Here is a 23,940-nt window from a genome sequence, read left to right as displayed (position 1 = left end):
TCGCGTGGTACCAAACGATTCCCACCCCTACAGTGCACTACTGTGTTTTGACTGCTTTGGTAAAAGCTCCAGTACGGCCAATACTTTTAATTCAACAACAAACCAACAACGGATAGATTGAGCGCATTCGAAGACGTGACATTTACAGTATTTCCCAATATAATTGGAACCAAATCAAGAGGTTTACGGCGCAGAAAAGAGCAGCATCTACTCTACTAATTGAGCATCTTGGAGAGAGTGTTGAGTTAGAGGATAGATCTCTGTCTCACCAGGGGATACAATCAAGGATAGAAACCCTTCTACTGACAAGCCTTAACCCTCTCACAGTCACAGGCAGGCTGTATGGAGGGGTACGGATGAATGGACTCTGCATTTGGGAAACACAGAATGGGTACTTGTTTGTGTGTGTGTGTGTGTGGGGGGGGGGGGGGGGCACCGTGACATTAAGCCTGACAGAGAAACCTGACAAATCCTGCTGTGTATTACAGAGACTGATCTAGTATTTCCTCTGGTTCAGCGATCATTTCTCCGCCACTAATTAGGGGAGACATTAATGGAGAGGAAATAAGCAAATAAATCAGATCTGATTTTACAGTTAAGTCATAGGATAATTTAGAGAATTTGACAGTGTTGGTGCTTGACGTAACAATAATCAAAATATTTACTTGAAAAGAAATGCCAATTGTCAATTTTATAATAGCGCTGTATGCTTTTCTACTCAAATTCACTGGGTAGATTGTGAACACACATTCCTAACTACAGGAGAATTTCATGGCGTTAACTAGCGCAGTTGTCCAATCCTACAGAATTTACAGCAACTCTAACCCTTGGTCTAGAAATCGTTTGCTAATTTAAAGCCTACTTCAATTACCTTCCTGTAAACAATGCAACACATCTGAAAATTATAATTAGCCTGTTTCATTGTTGTTGTCCCATGTGTCTAAGGAAGGTTACAAATGAAAATATAATAAAGTAATACGAGATCCAAGTAAAATTCTACACTAAAGTATTTGTTTGAGTTACTGTGTAGAAAGAATGTCTGCCTTTATAATACCTAAGTAGTAAATGAAACCACACGCATTCCATCATGCCACATGCTTTTGTTGTGGCTGTGTTTGCTGCAAAGGATTTTTAAATAACTAAAATAATTGATAATATTCTGGATAATTCCGTTAATAGGAACACAAAGCTGTTAGTTCATATGGCCTCGGGATCCTGGTTTCTCCTTCAATCTGACTGTTACAGGGGAGGATAAATCACTTGACAGGCAGATTAAACCTTGTCATCCTAACTGAGTCAACAAATCACAAAACGGCCAGCTGATTGCCGTAATTGCTAAGTAAAAACTGTCATAATGACGTTCAACTGGACTGCTTCATATTTAAGCCCACTGGTCAATCGCCACCGTGCCATGCACTGTCACAATCACAAACAAACAAACACACACACACACACATATCCTCACGCACACACACACCCGGGTGATTTAGCACAACGTTTTGCAGACACAGTCCTCAACTCCCTGCTAACCTCCCAGGAAAACAGCACCGACCCGGGTTGCCATGGTTTCCTGTCCTTTCTAAACTTTAGACTTTGCAAGAGCGTGGGGGGAAGGTGTTTGAAGATTGCCGTCAAGAGAGTATAAATCATGAAAACCTAACGATAGAACTGAACTGGATGCGTTGGGTGTAGAACACAGTTGGCAGCACGTGTCTTCACTTCCCCTGCTTCAATCACTCTTTCCTTTATGTTCTAACGTCCACGGATACAAATCAATCATTTAAGTGTGTTAAAATGATTCAAGATAAAACGCCTTTGAAAACTTAAATAACTAGAGGGGGTAGACTACAATTGCTGGGGAAAGAACCCCCATTGAAACAAGCGGATTCCAAAAAAACGTTGTCACTTTCTGGCAGTATCTTCCGAAGGCGTGAACTGAATTCTCCGGAACACCGGCCTTTTCCTTGAACAACTTGAGCTAACTAGCATGCCAATTACAATACTCAATAACCCACTGCTAGCAGGAATAATGAATAATTTTGCTCACCTGGAAGCCGGTTGTAGTCGAAATGCCGAACTCCATACTAGTAGTTCTCCATTTTGCTCCTGGCTTCAGACCTGACACCGGACTACAGTTTACTGGCGTTAGGCCTACTGCTGTATGGGACTGGGAGGGATTGCTAGAAGCTAACCAGAACGAAGGGCAGCCCACTGTTTCACCGACAGCTACAGTATGTTAGCGATACTTCTTGGTAAAACTGACAAAAATACAGGCCAGGGTTTTTATCACAGCCTGGAATCACAGTTTATAGATTATTAGCTATCATAGCTTGCATGATCTTATTACCCCGGCCTGTGTCTGTGGCGTGTCTGCATTTGTCTTTTTGCAGATTTAGTTAGCCACGGTAGCTATCTCCCGGAAGTTAACGCACTACTGAACTGATGTACCTGGTTGTACTCATAGACGTCTATGGTTGTACCAGAGAATGTCTAACAGGCTCTGGTTGTACTAGCTAGGTAGTCTAAACGCACCCAGATTTGTGACGTTAGCCACGTGACTGTGGCTAGCAAGTTAGCTACCGATAGCTGCACTTTTCGCCACAAAAACGTAAATTCCTCAGAAACCGTGCAACAATAGGGTGCCTGGCCGAGAACAAGCACACTTGAATATAATGAACAGTTTGTGGAACCAGTCTGAAACAGAGCAGGCAGGTATTGACAGGCGTTCATGTGATGACTCCTTCGCTAAATCTTGATTTTAGACGTTGACCTCCACTCTGTTGGATCAATTGGTTAGAGGCGATCGATTAGTTTTTAGACAAACCGAGTAGCCTATGTAACTGATGGATTGTGGTTGGGCAAATAGATTAAAATGGCAACAGATTAATTGGACATGAATGCACACCTTAACTCACGTTTCTGCACATTAAGTGTATGTCTGCTAAATCTAGCCTAGATAACTGTGATGTTAGACAGGAGTAGGGCTAGGCCTACACCAAATAACATGAGATTTTCTAAACATTAAAATTACGCAGCAAAAATTTATGATTAGACATGAACAATATGGCTCAAAATGCAGGCTACAACTAGTAATACCGTAATTCTGGTCTGAAGTTTAGAGCGAACGAGAGAGACAGGTGCATCATTAATCTCTGTCAGTCCCCCTGTACTAGAACGACCTTTTTAATGTCACAGTGCGAGCCAGAATCCCAGCATTGTTTTACACCCCCTCGCGAAGCCAATTAACCTTAATCACCAGTGCATCTCCGTTCTGTTGAATGTTTATGGCACAGCTTAGTATAGGCACATGCTGTTTGCAATAGAACAGGTTAACATTCTCCAAGCTGTGTTCAAACAGAGTATGAGCCATTACTACTGTCATTTGCTGGGTTCCTTCTCTGCTAATGGAAACGATGAGCGAATTTAAAAATGTTGTTCCCATTATTCCTGGGAAACCGTTATTTTGGATATGATGAACACGGTTTCCTTCTGACTAGTCTAAACCGTTATTAGTTGGTTTGGTAAATAATATAGGCTAATATTTGGCTATATAAGTAAGTAAATCGAAGGTGTGATATGTGGCAGTGGGTTGGTTGATGCGTGAAAGAGCTGCAATGTTGTGAATTAGGACTACAGTGTTAGGGCACAATGCATATCATCACCTTTAATAAAGTCTCATTTGAATTTGATTAATTATAGGATAGAAAAAGAAAAAAAAACCCTGGCTTCGACTTATCTAGCAGGTCTCCTAGATGGTCTTAATTACTGAACTGAACACACAAGTTGTCCAGGGCAGTCTCTATGGCAACATAACCTTGAAAGTTTCCCACGTCAAAAAGGATTTGGTTCTTTGCAGGCTGGTTGTACAGAATCTGATATCTGAACAGTCTTATCAGTGAGTGGTATAAATGTGCATCTATGAAAATTCGTAAGACTTTCCCTAAAGCCTTTTCCAGAAGACGTGAATCATTTGAATCCATCATTAAAAGTGAATCACATGGTCTGATCAGTTTGCTACTCTGCTTGTAAGGGAATGTCTGACAATGCAATCGAATGTGTCATCTTTCGGTGTATATCTGGATCTTGAGCCGTTTCAGAAGCTTAAGATTGCCTGATCTTATCCTGGCTGTGGAATTACGTTATCCCTGAAACTTGCATTGGCAGGATAGATGATAGCTACAGTGTAGTGGGTAGCTGAACTCCATCCCATTCAGTTAGAGAGGAAACCCATTGCCCAGTGAAATGAGCCAGCCGGATGTTTTCCCATCTTGTTGAAATTGAAGTCATAGCACAGTTCAACCATGACAGATAGTCTCTGCTTTAGACCAGTGAAACACAGAGATTTATCACCCTCTGTGTTAGTCTCTGGAAGGAGAATGAGAGATGTATTATTTTCTGATGAGGGGATTGCTTCTTCAGTCCACGGGTGGTCAGGGGAAATCATGCTTGTCATAGGAATAACTCCTACACCTGGCTGTCCTCATAATAGGACGTGTGTTTGTTATCAGAATCGGCCCCAGTTGACTGCTTATTGATACGGGCCACTACATTTACTATAGAATTTGAGGAATTGTGACTCTCAATTGAGGAAATTTAATGAATCTCTGAAATGCGACGTGTGGGGGCGGTCATATGTTCTGGCAGCATCCAGCGGTCGTCACCAGAATGAGTCATAATTCTGTTGGATTGTCTCTCACTAATCAGAGTGCTGATGGAGCATGTCATTGAATTAATCAAGCTGACTACCGTCTGAATCACTGCCAGATGAACAATGATTTGTTTCTGGGACTGGTGATGTCAGAACGTATGTCTAAAACCTTTTAAAAAATGTAATAACTTGACTTATGGTTGCGACAAATCAACTATTTACTTGTGGATGTCACCTACAACAGCATAGCATATAATTATCATCAGTTTTATTGTTTTCCCCGCTCTCTTCATTCTATGTGATGCATTTTGCTCTCAGAGGAAAGACAGCAGGATGGGACTCATTGACAGACTCTTCTTTCTATTCACCACTTTGCACTGACCACTGAATTACCAGAAAGTTTCCCACCTTATTTTGAAAGCCTTTACTTGAATCATGACAAAAAAAGAGAGAAGATAAAGTGGTCCTTTAATTAAAGGGAGCCTGTGACATCCAGGACTAAAAGCTATGAATGTTCTCTCGTAAATTGAACATTTCTACGTAAATCCCACTGAAGTAGAATAGCAGGTCTGATCTTCCAGTTACTTCCAGTCTTTTTAAGAGGGCTTTCTTAAATAATGGATACGCCATTAAAACAGATGACTCCTCTAGTATGAACTCAGAGAGAACATCTAATTGTCAAAGTTTGAAACAAATAAGGTTGTTTTTAGTACATCATTTCTATAATGTAGATATACAATAAGTATTGTATAATCTTCCATGCACATATACATAATACTCTAATGCAGTTGTGTTGTTCAATGGTGACTTCAGACAGGAAAAGAATGGCAACTATTTCTTGAGTTATATTTGGGCCCCCAGTATTAGAGAAGACAAATTTAAATAATGTTCTGTGAGGGTGTTCACCTTGGTAACAGGCAAATAAAAGATTACTTCTTTCTGAGACACAGTCGAATGGAGAAAGTGAATTGTTGTGGAGAACCTGGATTAACGAGCCTACTTTGTAAAACAAAACTTTTTGATAATAACGGCAGCTGATAAACCACGTATAAGCCATGCACAATAACCTTTTGAAGCACAGTACTTCTTATAAACCGCATTATCTCTATTTCTCTGTGTGGTGTATTGATACTGTGCTGCAGTTGTATCCCGGTATGGTTCCAGCCGGTGAACCCTGCCCAATCCCTGTCTCGTCTCATTCTCAACAAGAGGCTCGTGGGACCTTCATCTCCGCTGATTGTTATTCATCATAGTCATGATTCAGTAATCATTGTGTCTAAAATGAAAATTAATCTTTTATTGCCTTCTGTCATATTTAGATCAGCGTTACCACAGGCTTGCGAACGTGTCGCCCTCTTCTCAAGGGCAGTGCTTCTCTACTGCTGTTGCCGGGATGGTGAAATCTCATATAGCTTCTCTGACCTAAGATCTTGTTAAAAGCTTTGCTTTGACAAGCACTCATTCTAAGTATCATGTCAAAACCAGGTAGTACACCTCTCTCCCAAACCTTTAAAATACTTATTTTCCTTCTCAGAGGCTTGCGAATGCAGTGAGTCTGTTACGGTACAGCACACACACAATCAGACACACACACACACACATTGGTGTCACTTAACTCCTCCTAACAAAGTCCTTGACAAAATGAGAGAATGTCACAAAGGCGCAATATCTGCCTCCTCCGCCTGTCAAAATCCTCTACAGGATTACTGTCCACACAACGAGGAGGGCAATCAACCTCGCTCCGTCACCTCTTCCCCCCCCTCCCCCTCCCCCTTCGACACAGCAGCACTTCAACACTAAGACCTGTGGCCCCAAAGGTCAGTCGTTTGGAGGAAGAGATCCATTCATTGCCCACATCATCAAACAAATATGAGCACCGGTTTCCTTTATCACAAGGAAGTACCGTCACTCGATAACCGTATCTTAGCATTCCATTTCACTTCCTCATCAGAGGGAAAGGGGTCTCCACAGAACCCTTCATTAGTATTCACGGTTTTTGATTGCAATTGCTGTGTATAATCTTGCTGGCAAGACAGCCTTAACATCAGATATTTCATCAGATTGCTGTGATGTATCATGTTGAGATAATGACAAGGTTTGTAACTGTGCAGCGACAGTCCAGTGATGACAACAACTAATAAGTCTTGTTGTTTCTGAAGGCAGAGTAGAGTTTTAGAAGACTCACGTTTCAGGTGTTTCTCTTGAACGGAATAAAATGATCGTCTCAAAGGAAGTTTTTGTAGACACTGAGTTATTCTGGCAGTTGAAAATGGGAGTTCTGCCTTGAAATCTTAGTTTTTTTTCTAATAGGAAGCTTCAAAGAACGACCTCCTGTGTCTCAGTATCCTCACCTCATTATAGCTGTTTACTCTCTACCGTCGCCATGACACTACCTGGAGGAAGATGCCAAGAAACGTTATAGGAACGCAAACAACCAATTAGAGACACTGTACGCCACTGACCTCCTAAACTAGTTTATTGATATTTTGTTTATATTATTTATATATTGTATTATCAGAAGTTAGAAATGCCAATCAACCAATAATATAGTTAACCTTTAATTTAGATTTTGGTTTGTCATCGTTTCTCAGGTGAAACTCATGTTGAGTAGTAGGCGAGGGTCAAGTCAGACAGAATGAAATATAAACTTGACTAAAGACTTGTTGGCATGATTGGATGAGTTAGAGTGTGTAATAGGGCGATCCAGGTAGAGGTGAACAAGGTGCTCACCTGCATCTTCTGTGATGGAGTCAATGCCATTTTCGGAATGCCTGTGTCCTGGAATAAACTCACGGTTGTCCATAAAAAAAAAAAAAATTCTCTGATGTGATGAGCACACACCGAGACGGCTTCCCTTGCAGTGATGATGTCACCAAGCACCTCCCTGGTGAAACTGCTGCTGGGAATGAGTCATGTCCAAGCTTTGGGAATCAGTTACCGTATCACTAATTGTTTAGTAAAAACGTGTCTAGTTTGTCCTTTTCTGCCCTGAGCTGCTCATTAAAAAGAGGAGAGGATTAAGACCGTCTAACCCAGAAGACTTGCTCCTGACCTGTCTGAGGAACTTCAGCAGGTCAGCGTCGGCGGAGACAATCTACAGCATGATGGTTGGTGGGTTGGACAGACATACAGTGGTAGGTTGTGGGTAGTGGTGGACTGTGCAGTCACAGTGTTTGGTGCTATAAGGACAGTATGAGAAGGTTGGGCAGCTTTACAGGCATGAAACCAAACAATAGTGCTTCTCTATTCTACACACACACCATATACACACACCGTATACACACACCGTATACACACACCATAAACACACACCATATATACACACACCGTATACATACATTGTATACATACATCGTATACAACAACTGCTGCTTTGGAGAGGATGGAGTCCTGAACCAGGAAGTGGAGCTCCGTGCCTGCTCCGTCACCGTGGGAACAGCTCCCAGCTAGATTGTGCAACATGGTGGACTTCACCTGTCTTAACCCGTCAATCAAATCCACTCATTAGTCCCGACATGTAATTACAAGAGCTAGTGTGTAGAGTCGAAAGTAAGCACGTTATATTATTATCAATGTTAAGATTTTGCATGGTTTGTAATGAAACAGGCAACGGGGAAACTATCAGTAGATGTAAGTTTCAAGTGGACCAAATATAAATGACAGCAGAAGGTAACAATCCTCCTTTATTTAATGAGAATCACATCCCTGTTCGGGCAGGCTCCAGGGTACCCTAATGTTATTCAGATTGTGTCTACCACAGCAAAGAGCAATTTAGTCGTGACTGAACACAAATCGACCCAAGAACTGTGCCTTTACACAAATGTGTTTATCACTGAAGCAGACATGAGAGTAGGTTTTGTGCAGCATACCAATGAAGAACAGAAACACATAACAGCTGAGTGAAAACTTGTATTGGCTTGTGTGGGAGTCTTTAGTGGTAGATCTGCTGTGTGAGAAGGTGCTTCCCCCTGGTGGACACAGCTGGGCATCACGTAATGCACCTACAATATATTATCTCTGATAAAACCTGACATCATTTTTTCCTTAATATAAGTACATATAATAATTTAATCCATGATGCTCGCCAGATGTAAAGAAGACTGTGGATCCAGCAGTCGGAACTTTTTGCCCAAAGGGAGGCCTTGTTGTGTGGGATTTTGACCTGACTTCACTGGGATCAGCCAACAGGAAGGCCTGGATGACTGGAAGCTGGGCCTTGGCTCCTCATGGGTCAGTCCACAGGAAGGCCTGGTTGTCCAGGAGCTGAGCCAGGTGCTGGTTGAAGGGCTGGTAGAAGCGCTGCAGCATGGATCTGGTGAGGGCTAACATGGGGCCCAGGCTCCGATCCTGTGCCCTGCGAGTGTTGGACATGGGCTTCTTAGCTAGCAGCAGCTCTCTGTGCTCTGATAAAGGGCCTGGAGAAGAAAGCAGGGTCGATGTCAACAGACGAGGAAAAAAGCCGACAATCCACACATGATGTTCAGGGAGTTAGATTTCATTATATGTTGGTGTATCCTTTTGAGAACCGCAAATCTGCCCCCCCCCCCCCCAACCATGCACACACATACACTTCTTATCAAGAAAATGATTTAACGGTTGCATTTTCAGTTATTAAAATAAGATGTACCACCCACATTTGGAAAAAAACCAACATATGCCCCTAGGGACGTTACTGTTAATCAAGTCATTACCACAATATACATCCATCACACCATTATGACAGTTTTGTGGTGGTGAAGATCCATAATATGATAAGATGAAAACTGGTGGCTAGTGTGTAGGTAGTCGGCTTTCATTCAGGGACGTACTTAGACTCAGGAAGTGGAAGACCCTGTGCATGGATGTTTTGAGATTGGCAGCGTAATCCTCCAGACGCAGAATTAAAATCTGATCCTTGTGGAAAACTGTCAGCCAGTCCAGCAGGTAGATGATGTAGAGTCCAAGACTTAGTCGCACCTGAGGGCACCAAAACACAGGCATCAGGATCCTGCCTCGACTGAGGCAAGCAGTCGTGCTCACCAACAGCATTTCCTTGTTTTCATATTCCAACCAGAGGAGGGCGCCAGACACACAACTACATATTCTTCCTCGTCAGTGAGCAGTCAGAACACGGCCTGTTGGCCTCGTATGCCCTGTCCCTGGCAGCCGGCAGCAATGAAGGTGGCCGCTACTTACAGGCATGTGGTAGAACAGATGGGTGTTGTAGATGCAGGAGCGTATGGAGCTCTCGGATAGACAGGACTGGAACATCTCCAGAGACTCACATACTTTGTGGTGGAAGCGCTCTGCTGACTTGTTCACCATGTGGAAGTACAGGTAGTCTGAGTACAACCTAGCAGGGAGACGGCACAGCACACGGTTCACAGGGGGATTGGCTGAACACATTTGTACACTTAAATTGTATTCACAAAGCAGAGGCTTCTGTTTTAAGCGACGTAAAGACAGGGAAAGTTCAGAAGATCAAGTATCAGAAGTGCGGCTCTGACAGTGTTTTGGTTTGTCGCCTCATTTGTCGCCTCATCGGCCTGGCACAACATAGCTGCCTACACATGAGCAGAAGAATAAGTGAATGAATGATTGAATGGATGGGTGAATGAAGGAGTGAAGAAATGAGTGAATGGGTGGGTGGATAAAATGAGTGAAGGAATGGGTGAATGAATGAGTGAATGGATGGGTGAATGATTGAATGAATGGGCGAATGAATGAATGAATGAATGAGTGAAAGAAAGGACTAATAAATCACCCACCTGTCCTGTCAGTATAAACCACAGTTTATTTAACACCACACCTACCATTCTGACTTTCCTCTCGGGGATGAATAAATGACGATCTGATCAGATCAGATATGGTGCCGAATATGGCTGCCTAGGTAGGCTCTCCTGCCAAAGTAAATTCCTTGTCCATGCTAACTTTCACTTTGGCGATAAACACCAATTCTGATTCTGATATCGGACAGTTGTGTGAGGCAGTTGTGTGAGTTGGTCAGTACCTTTCTACCGGGTCTCTCAGCATGATTATGAGTTTAGCATCCGGTTGGGCAGCATGGATGAAGTCCGGAACCAGGAAGTGAGGCTCCCTTCCTGCTCCGTCACCGTGGGAACAGCTCCCAGCTAGACTGTCCCACATGGTGGATGCACTGGCTTCACCTGTCAATCAAATGTGTGCAGAGTAGGAAGTAAGCATGTAAAGGTGATATTATCCACAAGAGAGTGGCGAGAGTGGCATTGTTTGTGAAGCTACTGCTTGATACAATGAGAACCATGATTTGCTTGTTGATGGGTGAGCTGATAAGAATGTTGATTAAAAACACAGGATAGGAGAAAGCCAGTTTGAAATCAAGACCACATCTCCGCTATAGCCTGCTCAAGGGTCCTGAGTAGGTGCAGAATACTGACATTTGACACCAAAAACACACAAACAAGCACACACACGAATACACACAAACCTGTGACTATCTGCTGATTGCTGTGGCCATCTGATGCATTTCCCAGAAAGCCATCCTGGATGTGGTAAGCTGCCAGATCAAAGAGGTCTATGTAGTCCTCCACAGGGAAGCGATCTGTGGCCTTGTCTTTGAGACGGATGATACCTAAACCACAGGGCAGAGCACTCTCACTCTCCTGTCCTCGGCCACTGAGTCAAGGTAACACCCAACTGACACCATAAATATTAGCGGATTTTCATTTGTTCCAATTTATTTATAAGCATTTTAATTTGATTTTTTACTCATATTTGAAGTGGCTTTTTCCCAGTATACTATTGCAACTTACCAAACCTCTTCCTGGTCCACCAGTGTGGTTCTTTCATGGTGGAGAACCGGACCTCAGGGTGAAGCATGAGTCTGTGGTAAAGATCCGTCGTTCCGCTTTTGGGTTGGCCGATAATATAGAAGTACGGCAGGCAGCGTAGCCTGTAGAGTTTGCTGTTGTTGTGGTACAGGTGCTCACGGAAATCTCTCTTCAGATAGTCGCAGACAGTTCGGAAGTTCACCGAGTGCAGCGCGTAAAGGTTCTCACCGTACACGTCTGCGCTGGTGTTTCCAACGTGCTCCTCGTACCAACACGGACTCTTGACGTTGGGTAAGAACTGTCGGGGAATGACCGAGAACAACTGCAGAGAACGAAACAGACAAATAGGTGAAAACAATCGACCTGATATCCATCTGATTCAAAAGCTAAACACATCTGTACCTATGTAATTCATCAAAACATTGATGTATTAAACGATCCCAGCTCAGATGTACGAACGTACGTGAAGATCAGAGTGAAGAACGTCCTTCAGAGCAGGAACCGTCCTGGGACTGCTGAGGCGTAACTTGAGGCCCACCGTCTCCATCAGGAGCTCCAGGTCCACCTCTCCCAGAGGGGACGTCCTGCTGGAGGGGAGGCCGCTGAGGTGAACCTTGGTGGGTGTGAGGTGGAGCGGTGACGGGGTCACTTGGCGTCTTTTCCTGTCACAGGTCAGGATGTACGATGTCATAACCAAGACCGTGAAGGTTAACCCCAACAGGAAACTGAGGAGTTTGATCTTTGTGATGCTCCGCATGAAGGACAGTGACCACATAGCAACCTGCATAGCAACCTGCGTGGCAACCTGCTTGACCTCCGGAGCTGTGAACAGACTGATGGGGCCGTCTCCCTCGCATGGCATTGCTGACCTCTTCCTGTGATTCTCTACTTCCTGTGTGGCTGCGCCATATTTGTAGTCTGTTTGAGGAAGGGCTCTGTATTTGTAGTCCGCGTGAGACATTTTGCAGGTAGGATGTGATGAAGGGAAGGGGAAGTGGGAAGTACTAATGAGGCTTGACTTGAAGAGGCATTCAACATACATTTATACATCCAGATATGAGGACTGTTGACTTGTAGCTTATTCAGGGAAGTCAGTATCACACCAGGTTATGAAACTCAGCAGGTTATACCTGTTAAAGAAAAAGACAACATTTTAGACTTTTCTTAAACAAAGCAGAGCAGGTTGCAAAGCTTTTTCATGTGTCACATATTTCACATGTGGTACAGTTTTTGGTATTGTTGACTGATATTGTGGTTGGTAAATATTTGTATGTAAATGATTACTATTTATAACATCAAACTACCTGTGGTGGGCAAACATAAGTACAATTGCAAGTGGATATACCCTTCTGTGATCGTAGACTGAAGAATAACAGACCAAGAAAACTCATTTAGGAAACACTCCATCACTTACTCGGTGCTGTTTTATTAGCTCCGCCTTAAAATGACTGTAAACCTTGGTCCTTGGAAAAATAACATGAACCGTTATCTCATTTGACTGTGTTGTTCCTAACCTGAGGGTCACAAATGGGACTCCTGCATTTGGGGCCACATCAACCCTATTATGTTTTTAAAACATTGTGCGTTACAGGCTCAGCCGTTAAGTGTTCAAAACAAAACAGTATAACACGTCTGTGTGTGTGTGTGGCTGGGTGTGTTTTGTGGCTGTGTGTGTGTGTTTGTGCTTGAGTGTGAGGCTGAGTGGGTTGGCGTGAGTGTTTCAACATCGCCTATAGGAATCCTAGAAAGTCTTTTAAAAAGACGAAATATGAAATCAGAGGGGATTTCATTCTTTCGCTTTGATCCACTAAACTCCGAAAGTTTGTAAAAATAAAAACGTTCCTTCAAAGGAGAACGTTCTTACAGGAATAAACGTACTCACAAAGGCATTCAGAGGACAACGTGACTCATAGAGAAGAAATGTACACAGGAGAGCAGACACTAAATTACTTTATCGGTCAACATATGAAAGGTCCTGAATCTTCAGGAATTTTTTAACCATCATCTTCTCAAACATCTGACTTCCGACACCTTCTCCTTCCAACATCTCAACTCTCAATTTTCCCCTACGTCCCCTTTCCTCCAATTCATTTGATCTCCTTGTACACGTTTCCTCTTTCCTTAGCTCGGAGGGGCTGGCCTGACAGGGTGATAGTTGGAGAGGAACAGTCCTCCCGTTCTCATGTTTACCAACTTGTCTACAGCATCCTGGTTCATTTCAGCCGTGGCTCATGGCAAGACTCCAGGCCACATTCCCAGAACGAGAGGGAGTACAGGACACATGGGCCAACTCGTTCTGATGATGGATAAGGAACCCAGAAGACAAATTAAAAAGGCAGGAGAATAAACGCAACACGAGAAGAGCATGCATGTGCCTTATCTTCTGTTGATGGAGTGTGTGTCTAGGTCTAGCACACAAGGTTTTCCACATGCCTTCAGACAAGTGCATTGTTTTTAAATGGCTGACCTGGGCATTCAAAAGGTGGCTTGTGCTGGGTCGTTAAATTACAGAAAACCCCAATAAATGGCTGAATCATCACTGAGATTGACGTCGACCCCTGTGGAGATCCGTCTCCTAAAAGTGATCATGTTGGACTGTGGGAGGCCTTTATAAGTCCAGGTCAGAGCAGTCCACAGCTGGGATGTCTGGAACACAGATGTGATGTCAAGCCGAGCGGAGCATGCGACTGCTGAGCTGAGGCGGTGCTGTTTCACGGCTTTCAAAGCTCTGTGACATCATAACACCCAGAGAGACATCGACGGGTGTCTCCTACTGTGTGAGGTGTCGTTTAAGAGAGAGAGAGGGGAAAGAGAGACAAGACACGAAGAGGTATCTGAAGACAAGTTGGGTGGTCTTCATGATTGGATGAGGAAGTCATGACAGAGGGTCACAAGAAGCCACACAGAGATATTACTGAAGTCGTAGTTCGTCGTCGTAGTTACGACGTCAGTTATTTACAGCTTTGAAAAGTCTCTACTGGAGATCACCACTAAGTAACAAATTAATCAACTGACTCCCCCCCGTGTCCTCTCTTATCTTCCTGTCACTTTCCTCCTCCTCCGATCTGGTGCAGCAAAAATGGAGAGCTCTTACGAAAACAAAAAGGCACCACACTCAGACCACTTTGGATAAAAGCCGTTCCAAAGTCTTCTAAACCACTGTCTAAACGTCCACCGTGACACAGCACTGTCTTCCAATGTGACGTCGTGCATTTTGAACGCAGAGCCAAAGAGAGACACAGTCGCAAGTTATGAAACACTTCAGCTATTTTGCTTATCTTAGGAACTAAGACCAAGCCTGTGCGCCCAGTATCGCACACCAGACTTGTCAGGGAAGAGCTGAAGAACTGTTAAACTGGACTTGGGTGTGAGGAGAGTGAAAGGGTTAAAGCAGCAGCCTCCAACCTCAAGTAACAAACACTCACCCATCTTTGTGCAGACAAAAACACAAACACACCAGCCCCACACTCCTTGTTCCGACACCAGGGCTTTCAGAGTAAGCCAGCTGAGTCTACTGAGACAGGGTTTATCCAAAGGTCATCTGTCTACCTGTCACAGCCCCTGTCAGAGAGCAGGGAGAGAGCAGGGGGACACCAGGGCTCCTGGACACAAGGTGCGTGTGTGTTTGTGTGTGTTTGTGTGCGTGTGCAGGGAGTTGGCAAACGTACACTATGGCTGTAGCAACACCGTGTAAGTCAATGGAATTCAACACACAAAAGAATTATGGAGTGTTTACAGTGTGGCGAATACCCTAGCGAGGGTTTGTGTAGACAGAGAGCAAGCTATGAGGCAACGTTTTATAAATGATCATGTGTATGGAAACTGTAGGCATAAAAGTCATTCAGTCAATAATAGAGATTCAGACAGTCAAGCAGGTAGGAAAACTGAAGGGTTTGGACAAGATCAGATGGCAAAATCATTATAATAAACAAGAGATAGTGGTGGCAGTGATTATTCAAATATTTAAAAATAATCTATTTCTGTCATTTGGTCACTGAGACTAAGGAAACTAAACCAAGAGTTCACTCAACCCGTAAGGTCTAACTGAGATGTTTTGCAGCTGTCCTCTAAAGAACTGTCTGGAGGAAAAACAGAGCTGTTCCTGGCAGACCCACAAACCACTTATCCATGATGTAAACTCAAAGGTGCAATTTTGTAATCAACATCGACCCAGTGATGTAGGCTACAGTCAGATGAATCTGGGTTAGTGAATAGATGTAACGTTGAGTGAATGGTTTCTGTATGTTTTAAGGGCAGAAACGTGTCATCCATTCTTATTTATGCTAAGATACTCTTATAACGACAACACAATAAAAGACACAACATATATAACATTATATCACTTCAAATAATAACAATAATAGTGATGAGCAAATACTTACATTGAAGTTGAGATGAATCCGTCATGCCTCTTAAGTGATGTCTCCTTAAAAATATCCAACCGGTATCAAACTGGAAAAAGCTCAAAAATATCTCAGAACATGTACATCATAATACTGTAACCTATAGCCCATATTGCATTGCACGACGGGGAACTGTTACATTGTGATTTGCCTCGCGTTGCTACTGACTGTACTGGGCTCCGGTATGGAAAAGCCAGAGTAAAAAAAAAACGAGGGACAAAATAGAGGAGGAGGAATATTGGAGGATAGAAATAAAGAGGTTGACAAAAAACTGCGAAAGACAGAAAGAGAGAAAGCAAAGGCGAATGTTTGTGTAGGACTATGTGAAAGTAAGTCCCTAAAAGCAATTATGACAAAAGTCAATTTCGCCTCTGATTAGATATTTTATATCGCGTAGCCTATCATTATTTGCTGAGTTATGCTGTATAGGCTATTAAAAAGTGGTTTCGATATTTTAAGAGGAAGTTTGGAAAGTTCTTCCATCCTTTGCTCCGTGAATTATCGATTCAGTTAGCGCTCACTGACGATTCGTCATGACAAATGTTTCTTGAGAGGAAAACATTAAAATGTGTTGAAGAGTTGCGTAATTATCATCTTCCAACTTCCAGCATGTTCGACATTAAAAGGTGAGATAGTTTATTCCTGACAAGTGAAAGAGCTCGCCCCGGGACGTCTTCGCCTCTGCGAAGTGAGATAAAGACTAATTTGAATAAATGTATCCCCCTCAGAGAACATCCATATTTATGAGAGGCTGTGTCTAATTGCTGATAATTCCTTGCTTCGGCGATAGCAATTTATACACATCTCGCATGCGACTCATGATCTGAATGCAAATTGATTTTGTCATCTGTCTCTTGTATCCAAAAATTGTAATAGTTTTCATTATTTAATCAGATCAGATCAATATTTATTAGCGTTTTTTTTAATCTGTCTGAGAGGTAGGCCTAAAGGTTGACAGATTTTGTGGGTAATTTGAACTATTGATTATAGCAGTAGTTCATTTATTTTAGCCTAACCGTTTCCCTCCTCAAGATTAACAAAAAAAAAAACATATTACTTAGAAAGATTGAGCAATATAGGAAACCCATGTCAACACAGCAGTGCTGAGTTTTGAGTCATGGGTTTTGACTCATTTGCAGTCAGAAACAGAAAAATCCGTTTCTCTCTGGTCTCTCTTACAGCATTGCCAGGAACAAATCAATCAACACTTTCAGGAAATTGTCCAGTATATTGAAACCAGAACAGTGTGGCTATTGCCATCAGTACCTTAACCCAGTGGTTCCCAACCCTGATCCTCAGGGCACCCTGTCCTGCATGTTTTAGACGTTTCCCTGCTCCAACACACCTGATTCAAATGAATGGTCATAAGCAGGCTTCTGCAGAGCTGGATAACAACCCATTCATTTGAATCAGGTGTGTTGGAGCAGGGAAACATCTAGAACAGGCAGGACAGGGGGGCCCTGAGGACCAGGGTTGGGAACCACTGCTTAACCAACCTGATTCATTGTCATTAACCAATGACCAACTAACCAGCTGCAAATGACTGAGAACTGTGTGGGGGCGACGGAATGAACAGCAACCAGATCTTTGACACACAGTGGAGCAGATTTGTCATATAGTCTACTTCCTTCCACCGCTAAAACCTCAGTAAACGATTACTGACTGTCAATGTCCAAAACATAAATTTCCAAATTATTCGGAAAGTAAATCTAAGGTAAACAAAGATAATGGACATGCAATTTCCAGACTTCTTGTCAGATACCCACTTACATATCACTTAAATATATAAATCTTCCCAAATTTTGGGAATTCATTACATTTAGTTTTTTCTAATGTTATATAGTTTCTTATGTTCATAGTCATATTATCACTTACCATAACACAACCTAGAGTTACAAGATATAATACAAAATCCTGCGTGAGAAATGGTTGAAATGCGTGAGTCTCACGGCAAACGTGTGAGACTTGAGAGCCCAGTATTGTAAAGACTGTTTCAGAACACAACTCTCAAAGTGACTGGAAACAGACGTGATACCGACGAAAGATTTCTTACGCACATCTTTCATCCTCTGAGACGTTATCTGCGCTATTCAACTGTCAAGACAGACGCAGAGCAGCTATGGGAAACTGTAATCATTAAAACCAAATTAAACATCCCTTGTTGTGATGAATCTGGGGAATGTGTTGATAGCATCGAGGTGGCCAATTAGTGGAGTTCATGGCAGGGCTGGGCAGCTGAAACTTGACAGGACACAGACAGGAAACTGTTTGAACTGCGACACGCTTGCAACGTTCTTGTCTCAAGAGCAGTAAAACACGAGAGGCAGGCGAATTTGTGATTTAGCTAAGGAGACTTTCCATTGTCTTGCTGCATTACACAGATTCCTGTCTAATATTATCTTGAGTTAAAGATAAAGCCTTAACTTGATGTTGTAAACAATCTTGGAACAACATTCAAATTCTGAGGCAGTACAGATCAAGGGCATGTCTGTATTGTTCTCAGCTGAAGTATTATGTAAAGTAATGCCTTTTGTTGATTTATAAGGACGTTTTTTGACTGGTCATATGTCTCAAATGTCACCTCAAAAACAATACACAGTGATTCTCTGGCATGCACTCCTGTTTTGTAGCAATCATTTGAAAGGGTGTGTCTAGTAGTTCCTGATACTTTAGCCCTATAACACCTCACTTATTTCCTGTGTCCAGTCCTCTGCAGTACAATGCAGAATTGGTGAAGGAAATACCGACATGCAGTGTGATAGCCTGGGTCGTGTGTGTAGGGGGGGGGGGGGGACGACAACAGTCTAGACTAGCTGGTTTGGGCCATTTTTCCACTGACTCTTGTATTTTAAAAGTTGAGGATATTAGGAAGTGAATTGTTCACTTGGTTCTTGCCCACCTTGTAGTTTTGTGCATGGTTCCCTCAAGTGTGAGAGATGTATTGCAGATGCTTGTTGTTGTTGTTGTTGTGATTACTGACCCAGGCTAATGAGGAACACCGCTGGCCTACATTTGATCGTTCATTAAAGCAACCAAATGGCTAAGTAACCATAACAACCAGAAAACCTTCCATACTCCAAAATCAGTCCAGGATGAACGCCTCAGTTCAGGATGAGATGCAGATATGCTTTAACACCACAGCATTGTCCAACAATGCACACAAATCCCTCAAACCAGTGAAGTATCAGCGACTGAAATCTCACTTTCCTTCTGCTGACCTTTGACCCCATCAGAGATGATACCAGTCACTGTGGACCTCATTGCAGAGAAGCAGACAGGCATAGACTGGACCCCCCACCCTCAGTCCTAAAGTATTTATGTCACATTGTTACTGGTAAATAGATAAGGAAAGCATTTTCCCCTTCCTTCCACCTCAGGACATCTAGGTATTATCAGTATCTGACCTTCCCTCAGTAAAGCTCAGGTCTCCCCTCTCCTAGCCCCAAACGACCTCCCAAACAGATTCAAAACCTCGTAAAAAAACATGAAATGCACAATGTCATCGAAACGCCCGTGGGTGACAGCCAGTGGATCTCTGGGTAATAAGATGGGTTTCATCTAATATTGATCAGAGGTTTGAACTGGAAAGTTCTGAGCCTATATGTGTTAGATGTGCCGGAGTGAAACGAGGGTACAAACCAACAGAATTGTGTCAGGGGTTGTGGGCGTTCGACTTACGACAGAATGCCCCTCACATTTCCCAGGCAACAACAGCCACACATCTTACACTGCCATCCTGGACCTCTGGTCTGCCTTGCATGTTCTACATGTTTCCCTGCTCCCATATACCCAATTCAAATGAATGGGTCTCCATACATTTACATTTAGTCATTTAGCAGATGCTCTTATCCAGACCGATTTACAGTAAGTAAAGAGACATTCCCCCCGAGGCAAGTAGGGTGAAGTACCTTGCCCAAGGACACAACGTCATTTGGCACGGCCGGGAATCGAACCAACAACCTTCTAATTAATAGCCCGACTCCCTAATCGCTCAGCCATCCGACCTGCCATAGATTTGAATCAGAAAGGAAGGAAGGAAACATCCAAGACACGTAGGGCAGGGGGTGAGGAGGACCAGGGCTGAGCCAGGCTGCTGAGGAGCGAGGCAGTGAAGAGAATGACGGGAATGTGAAATCAGAATAAAGGAGGAGGGGTCCTGGTCGTCCTCTGGTGATGGATCGCTGGTCACAGGTCGCAGCAGCAGTTGCAGAGTACGAGCAAAAATTCCTTGGTGGTGTTCATTGTGTCTGTGTAAACACATGTATACACACACACACTCACACATACAGAGTCACATCTACAGGCATGAAGACAGGCCCTCTCTCCCTTTGCCCATGGAGGAATGACATTTCCTGTTAATTTTCTGTTCAAATCCTTCGGTGACCTTTTAGCAGTCCAACGTCTTGTCGTGAACATTTGTCAGGTTATGACAAACATAAAAATGCGGAAGGGGCGACATGTAGTGGTTGCAGTGTGTATGGCAGACAAGGAAGCAAGTCTTGTTGCAGTGTTGAAAAAGTAGTTTGTGTGTGAAAACCTTTACTTTACTAAGTCTGAATCATGTAGTCTGAATATAGTTTTTGATAATGATAATTTAAAGTAGGAGAGTGGCAGATGTAGCTCTTAGATGTTATCAGAGGTATCAGAGGACTGTGTTAACTGTGTTTTTTAAAGCCGGGTCAAACAGAAGAGCAGTTTTTACACACACAAAAAAAGGATTTACGATAAAATGCATCTCGTTTGTATTTTCATTTCAGATTTCTTAATCTCAAGTTAGTAAAGCTGCACAAACACCTTGTAACCTGGACACAGCAAGGACCAACAGCGTCATACATGATGTATATTGTTTAATGTTTAATTTATATGGCGGGTTAGCAAGGAAATCAGACCCTAACAGTTCAAGACTGTCAAACAGACAGGGAAAGAGATGAGGAAGGTTATAGATAGGTGCCCTTGCACTTTTTATCCAGACACTATAAAAAAATTGTTCAAACAACGCCATACTGAAACAATTCAAACCGGTATTTCTTCTTAGTCTATATGAGCGCTGGAAGACGTTATAATATGGTATCTGTTTTTTCTTTACATTATGTACATCGGTTTCGTCAACAGAGGATGACATATCACTTTAGAGGTGTTTAACTGAACGCGGAGGGATTTTGAAGCGCCATCTGATCATTTCAGTTTACTCACAGAATGTCCGACATTTCTTCTTCTGCACACTAATTACTGGGCTGCCTCTGTTATTAGGACGTATTTAGGAATTCTTATTTATAGGATATAACACTTGGATTGCCCAACGAGTTGTTGCTGTGTGTCACTACATAATAACATACTCATTTTATAAATGTGGAGTGAAGTAAGGTGGTTGTAAATATCCGTTGTGCATAAAGGGATGCAGAAGCCCTCCTGTGGACGATAGGGGAACTGCACCCGTCGAATGGAAAATTATATTACCAGAACTGAAGGATGGAAAAGTCTGGTAACTGGCAGGATTCGACCCACAGGTTACTGGACTTGGGCTGACACTGAGTATAGAGTTTGAGACGGGCTGCATAGTGCTGTCTGCACCTGGGTTCTGCTTTTTCCATTTGGTTCTTCGGTTCTGGAACCAAATCTTAACCTGGGTTTCAGTGAGACTGAGGGAGAGCGCCAGGTTGAGTCTTTCGCACACAGACAGATATCGCGTGGCACGGAATTTGTTCTCCAGAGCTACCAGTTGTTCATAAGTGAACGCTGTCCTGGCTCGCCGCGGCTTGGCGCTGCCGTGGTCAGAGCGCCGCCGCTTGTGAGAAGGGTCAGGTGATACTGAGTTAACGGCTCCGGTACCACCACTGTCCTCATCGTCCAGATCTTCTGTAAGACAAGGCGCTGGGTCATTCGTGGGACCTTCTGAAAGTGTACAGTCGTTGGCAGCCTGGCAAGTGGCATCCGTTGCTGAGTCCGTCTGCGTTTCTTCCTCTGCTAACATAAAGAATCAACATTGTAGTTAAAGGAATGCAGCTGAAAGACTTTAAGCTATAGGGTAAATGCGAAACTAGTGATATTTTGTGTACTCTCAGGTTAGGCTGAGTGTGGTGCTGAAAGGACAGCTCCATTAACGTTTGGACAAAAATAAGAATTTACAGGTGCTTGCCTCACAGGTCCGTTTAGCGCAATGGAAATATAGGCCGTACAAGTTGAAAAACAACTGTTAGACTCCTGTTGATTAAAATCACCGGGCCTTACGGGTGGAACGAAGCACGAGGGGAGGGCCACTGGGATGGCTTGGTCTCTAATCCTAAATGATTTATAAATCTCAAATCGTCTCAAATGTCATGTAGCGGAAAGAAATCCCGTCTAAATCCAGCTCCACTATCTGCCCGTGACGTGCTAATGGAGTTTCATATTTGTCTCAGGATCGATAAATGTCATCTATTTAAAGGGAGGTTTTAATCGAACGATATTTAGGATCAGACATGGAAGGGGTTTGAAGTTTGTACCTGCAAGGTGCTGGAGGGAGATATGCAGGATGCAGTAATGGGATATCGATCAAAGCGCGCGGAGGCATCCTCAATGGGACGATTTAAACAATTATCTGGCCTGCCTGTCCCAATGCCAATCACAGTCGCAGGCTGTGGGAGCGAGCCTTTTGTGGTTTCTTAAAAGGAAACGCAGCCTTGGAAAGTAAAGGAAGGTCATATAGAGATGACATAAATCTGATCTCTCTGTTGGTCATTGCAGTTTTGGAATGTTTAGGCTGGCTCAATGCGATGCAAATACTGTAGCCTAAAGTGTCTTTTTTGGGTTAACCACAAATCTACATATTAGTTACGGATGCTATTAGTAAATTCCTATGCTCTTGAGTATGCATAAATTAAATATCAAATGGAAAGCCAAACACGTTAATGATTCATTAGCATTCCAAGTGGACGAAAAACATCCCCTCTTACATAACAATAACAGAAGTAAGTTTCATTCATAATTTACATTTTAGCATAATCCTATCCTCCATACCTGTTTTCACGTGCTCCACCGTCAGTTCTCCACCTGCGCCGCCGTCCGCTTTCAAACTTGCCACTTCTGCATTTGGTGACCAAAACTTCTCTTTGGCAGCGCCTATCCTTTTGCTATTGAATTTTTGTGGATCCAATATATCAATGATGGAAAACGAAATCCTATGTGCGGACATTCTCACTCCAGACTCCTTGGAATCCAACATTCTAGCTGAAATACCTCCAAAGCGGGAATGGAAGACGATGGAGATCACTCGCATGCGTCTTTACGCATTTAGAAGGCACTTGACATACTTTCCTACTGCTTTTATGCTTTCAAAAAACCGCCAGTGCAATAAACCTCTGCTCGTATACTGTTCCACCTCGGATTCTCTATTTTCCTAGTGACGGTCGATGAGTAAAGAGAGCGGTCTTTAAAGCGTCTGTCCGTTCCGCTCCATTCGAAGGGACGCGGTTTTTCGTGACCACGTGACAAAAGTACCATTTAAGCGTTTAACACGACCTCCTAATTGGCCGTAGGCGTTGATGACGGTCACTAATATTAAGTTAATCATACTTGTTAAGATAAGTGACAAATGTTTCTCTCATACTTCTGCCAAAGAGAGAATAAAATAAAATAAACAAACAACAATCTCATTTTATTAACTAAGTAGATAATATCCATAATAAATAGATTGTTACTCGTCCTTTTCAGTTTGTTAAAACGCATTCTATCATAGTTACACCACTTTGTGATACGAACACCGACATGATTTAGGCTGTTATTTTCTCACACGTAAATTTATGTTCGAATCAGTCGATCAATTCTTCAGTCTATGGGATTAGAAGTCAACGTGAGACGACATAGGATTGTTTAAAACCATGATGGTTAAGCAGAGTTGAGCCGGTGAAAGCAGTGCCGGATCAATATTTCCAGCAGGTGTCCAACACTGATAAAAGTGGCCAGCTGTAAGTTACAGACTGTCAGGTTGAAAGAAGCTAATCACGTTTCCTTTCAATGTCTCTAGTTTGATTGATTTACTCGTGCTCACGTAGTATATTAAAAAAATGCACAGAATAAAAATTTAACTTCCAAACTTTTTATTTGGAAATACGGTATTTGTGAT

General features: G+C 42.9%; 2 protein-coding genes across 2 annotated transcripts; both read right to left on the bottom strand.

The window, feature by feature from the left end:
- Window positions 1–8,029: 8,029 nt before the first annotated feature.
- On the bottom strand, window positions 8,030–16,722 carry LOC124474292 (carbohydrate sulfotransferase 15-like). Its single transcript, XM_047030276.1, has 8 exons — window positions 15,819–16,722; window positions 11,900–12,566; window positions 11,419–11,758; window positions 11,094–11,237; window positions 10,638–10,794; window positions 9,824–9,980; window positions 9,457–9,604; window positions 8,030–9,063 (listed from the first exon to the last, which is right to left on the bottom strand). The coding sequence occupies exons 2-8, from the start codon at window positions 12,476–12,478 to the stop codon at window positions 8,873–8,875; spliced, it is 1,716 nt and encodes a 571-aa protein (XP_046886232.1). The 5' UTR covers window positions 12,479–12,566; window positions 15,819–16,722; the 3' UTR covers window positions 8,030–8,872.
- A 4,072-nt stretch (window positions 16,723–20,794) lies between these two features.
- Window positions 20,795–23,164, bottom strand: nkx1.2la (NK1 transcription factor related 2-like,a). Its single transcript, XM_047029899.1, has 2 exons — window positions 22,836–23,164; window positions 20,795–21,800 (listed from the first exon to the last, which is right to left on the bottom strand). The coding sequence occupies exons 1-2, from the start codon at window positions 23,092–23,094 to the stop codon at window positions 21,181–21,183; spliced, it is 879 nt and encodes a 292-aa protein (XP_046885855.1). The 5' UTR covers window positions 23,095–23,164; the 3' UTR covers window positions 20,795–21,180.
- Between the last annotated feature and the right edge of the window lie 776 nt (window positions 23,165–23,940).

Source organism: Hypomesus transpacificus, chromosome 11 (assembly GCF_021917145.1).
Source record: "Hypomesus transpacificus isolate Combined female chromosome 11, fHypTra1, whole genome shotgun sequence".
Classification (NCBI taxonomy): Eukaryota; Metazoa; Chordata; class Actinopteri; order Osmeriformes; family Osmeridae; genus Hypomesus; species Hypomesus transpacificus.
Note: the sequence above shows the minus strand (reverse complement) of the source record. Positions and strands in the feature narration are given on the sequence as shown.